The sequence below is a fragment of the Paracoccidioides brasiliensis genome (assembly GCF_000150735.1).
Source record: "Paracoccidioides brasiliensis Pb18 unplaced genomic scaffold supercont2.14, whole genome shotgun sequence".
Taxonomy (NCBI): domain Eukaryota; kingdom Fungi; phylum Ascomycota; class Eurotiomycetes; order Onygenales; family Ajellomycetaceae; genus Paracoccidioides; species Paracoccidioides brasiliensis.
In genome coordinates this window covers 93,340-97,274 of record NW_011371371.1, presented here as the reverse complement: position 1 = coordinate 97,274, position 3,935 = coordinate 93,340, and the positions used below count along the sequence as shown (strand labels likewise).

The window sequence follows — 3,935 nt, the reverse complement described above, 5'->3', positions numbered from 1 at the left end:
TGGCCCAGGCACCAGGATTCTGGTTATATTGTTTTCCAACGATTGGGACGCAGGACAAAGCAAAAATGTATTCTTTGCGAGTTGGCTTGTTCTTTTTGTCCTGGAATCTTATCATCTGGGTCGCCATGTGTTTATCCACCAAGCGCTCAGCGACCAGAGCCAATTGCGGGCCAAAGAGCGGCTCATCAGGTAGAATATCGGTATCGTTCTGAGGGAAGAGGACCGGGTCCTTTGTAGAAACAGCGATAACATCCCTCTCGATATGATCGTGGATATCTGACTTTTTCTTGTTCCCAACGTATGGGGTAACGGGTGGCGAGGGAAGATCCATCTCAGATTGGGTGCGTTTTCGGTCGGCAGAGATGGGAGGAAGAGTATTATTCTCATCGAATGAAGGCAGTTGCGAGTGGCAGGGAGACAGAGACTGGTTGAAACTGTCGAGAGATTTCATCTCTGGCGGAGACATAAGGCTTGATACTGGCGGAAGACGATTCATGGTGATGGGAATTCGATGATGGTGATGATGACGACAACGACGACGACGACGATGATGATGACGATGTTGATGTCTGTGGTTTGTGTGGACGATGTGGGCGATGTTGATGATTTGGGATGACAACTGATCAATTGGGAATGACGAAATAGGCCGAATTGAAAGGGGAGGCGAAGTATTTGAACAGTATCAAAGGAAGGAGTGTTCGTAACTATTATTAAATAGAAGACGATAAAAGAGGAAAAAGGTAATTAGGAGAAGGAAACGAAGCAGTAGAAGAAAGTTAATGGGGGAGAGAGAGAGAGAGAGAGAGAGAGAGAGAGAGAGACACCGCCCCCTTGGCAGAAAGATACACGGTACGGGCTGAGTTGGGTTCAAAGTTGTGGTTGTGTGAGTGAGTTAGTTGACTTGACTGCCTGACCAAAAAACAACAAAGCGCCCCCTCCAACGAATTAGTCACTTGTGGACAAAATTAACAATCCGCAGTGGAAGTCAATGGAAGTCGCCTCTTGGCGGGCCTCCCCAGCAAATACGCTTATTTGTCAGACAGCCCTGGCTTTGTGACCTGTGATGGCGGGATGACGGGTTGGCCGTTGGTGGTTGGTTGGATGGGGGCCGGTCCAAGGATTGACTCTGAATGGGTGGATGACCGTGGGTGGCGAAGGGGAGCCGAGTTCCAAGGTTGTTGGCTGCGAGGAAGTTACAAGAATACCAGGGTTGTTTCTGAATGTTTTATATTCTTTGCTGAGAGGAAGAGAAGAATAATACAGAGCTAGCTGATGAGAAGATTGGTTAAATGTACATTTTAAATGACAGCCAGGAGGAGTCAGAGCAGAGATAAAAGGAGAATTGAGTATCAAAACGGGTCAGAAAGTGAGTTGACAGAGTTTGTTATTAATAGCAACAGTGTTAAAAATGGGGAAGGCTGAGTAGCCCAGGTAAAATGCTGTAAGGTAACAAGATGATACGCGGGGCAAGCGTCATAAGTTTCATACAGAATCAAACTGAGATGTAGTAGAGAGAGTGGAAAATGATCCCCTCATGATATTATTCTCCATCTTTCCTTTTATTCTTATCAATTTCCTCTGCAGTTATTTGCCTTTTAAACTTAGAATTAAGAGTTCTTTGAGAGAGGAAAGGGTGGGGTTGAGCAGTCATCTGTTTCAGACTTGAATGTTTGTTGCATAACTACCATGAAGCAGAAGTATCTAAGAGTGAGTTTGCGACGACTACATTTACAATATTAGCTGATTGAAATATGTCCTTTCCCTTCAGTCAACAACACCTTTACGATCATTATACCTCTTATCGTCAACAACACCCGGGGTGGACTACTGAGTACTTTGTAGAGAGTTGATTAATACTTCTGCAAGGCAAAAACAAGGCAAGATAACCAAACCCAGGGCCCAGCACATATACCTCTGTAATACAGCACTATCTCTCTCTATATATGTCACCCGCCTAGGCGTTTGCCAAACCTAGCAACAAACCTTGGAACGTGATCCCCGCAAGTCGTGGTCATGCAGCGATTATTGGGTCGCGGTCACTTGGCCCTTCTCACGATCATCACCCCACTCTTAGGGTCCCTACCAGGCGTCAACCACTATCAGCTGGCACACTCCACAAACTGTAACCACCTGGCGAAGTCAATTGACCACTCTCGTGCATCTGCTAATTTCTCAAGTTGTGCCTCTTCGACCCTGATAACTTGCACACTTCCATAGGGCAATCCAGGCTGCCCAAGCATGAATTTGACTAGACTAGCTTGCCCTGGTTGGTCTGATCCATGGGTGTGCTCTGACACGGGAATCTTGCCTGGGGGATCTGCCTTGTGGATCATTCGCCTGGAGAGTCTGGGACTGGGGCCGCGCATGGTTGGTAGGTTTGGTAGGGCTGCCAATTGCCAATGATTGTTCTCCAAGGTTCAAAGGTTTAACTTAAACACTGCAGGCTGTGATTCCGTAGGTTGGACTCAAAAGGCTTTACTATTTAGCCAATCAGCTCTACCTAATGTGGGAATGGGTCACGTGCTATGACTGCTAGGATTAGCCAGTGCCCCGGACAGCCACCCAATACGTGATCGGCATATATCGAATAACCATCTCCCTTCAATACCAGAGGTCAACCATTCCCACAGGTCATACATAATATGGCCCGGAGATGCATGTTCTGAAGAATCTCGCGAATTTTATCAAAATCAATGTAAGAAAGATTGATTTGCATTCTGTACTTCAACTAAAAAAAGTTAATTTTTTCCATGTGAAAATAGCTTATTTTAATCTATAAAGTCTTTATATTTTTAGAATAAAAAAACTTTAAATTAATTTTTTTATAAGCTTTAATTTTAAAAATAAAAGCTAATCATTTTATTTTATTTTATTTTTAAATTTATAAAAATTTATTTAATATATTTTTTATTTAAATTCAATTTTTTTAATAAATTAATATTTTATATAATATAATAAATTATTTTTTATAAATTTTTTTATTTATATTTATTTATATTTATTAAATTATTAAATATATTTAAAAAAGTCAAAAGATTAAGTTTTTAATTAAAAAAAACTTTATATCTTTATTATTAAAATTTATAAAATAGATTATAAATATCAAAATAATAATATATTTTTTTAAAACTCAATCAATTTTTTGAAATTTTGATTTAAAAATATTTTTATTTAAAAGTTTTTATTGAAATTAATCAGTCTCTTGATTTTTATAATATTCAGATAATAATATGATGAGTCAACTATTGAAAACAGCTAACAGCTAGTGTGTATAAAAACAGAAAAGAAATTGTTAAAGAAGAAAGAAGAAACATAAATTTTGTAAAAAATTAAGCTTTTTTTTATAGAGAGCAGACAGTATAAGAATTAGCACTTTTGTAATAGAGGCTATTGTTAGAAAGTGAATGTGAGCTGCATAAGAAGGAATTCTCTACATTGTTAACTGCTATATAATGAAATAAATACTAAGCTTGATAAGAGAAAAGAGGCCAGGGTCTGCCCAGATTATAATAACCCAAGTGGTCACATGATGAGGGTTAGGCCTAATCAGGCGCCGAGCCCAATCCGGCGCTGAGTCTAATCGGGCGCGGAGTCTAATCAGGCGCTAAGCCTAACATCACCCCTTAGTCAAGAAATAAGCATGTCCTCATGCTAATAGGTCATCATTAACCTTATCCTTCAAATAACTGTCTGTCTCTCATGCTTTCAGCCATTCATCTAGTTATCTTGAGAGTTCAGCTTTGGTAAAATTAGTCTCATGAAAGTCATGTATGATATGTGATGATATCTTAATGAGTTAAATATTAAAATAAATTCTCATCAAATCTCTTTCAACAAACTTAATATTGTAATTTGTCTCAATTCATTTAATTGATTAATATATAATTCATCTCTTATTTATTTTTTATCTATTTCAATTGAGTATAATGATATAA

At 39.0% G+C, this 3,935-nt stretch overlaps 2 protein-coding genes across 2 annotated transcripts in view; both read right to left on the bottom strand.

Annotated features, from left to right (window-relative positions):
• PADG_12409 (uncharacterized protein) overlaps positions 1-496 on the bottom strand; it is a gene marked incomplete at both ends in the record, with an annotated part of 1,230 nt that extends 734 nt beyond the window's left edge. The window contains one exon of the mRNA XM_010765183.1: positions 13-496. Within this exon, the coding sequence (XP_010763485.1) occupies positions 13-496 (484 nt within the window). The remainder of the gene's footprint in view (positions 1-12) is intronic.
• Positions 497-2,036: 1,540 nt separating this feature from the next.
• Positions 2,037-2,366, bottom strand: PADG_12408 (uncharacterized protein; the record flags this gene model as incomplete). Its single annotated transcript, XM_010765182.1, has 2 exons — positions 2,037-2,079; positions 2,131-2,366. The coding sequence occupies 2 exons, from the start codon at positions 2,364-2,366 to the stop codon at positions 2,037-2,039; spliced, it is 279 nt and encodes a 92-aa protein (XP_010763484.1).
• Between the last annotated feature and the right edge of the window lie 1,569 nt (positions 2,367-3,935).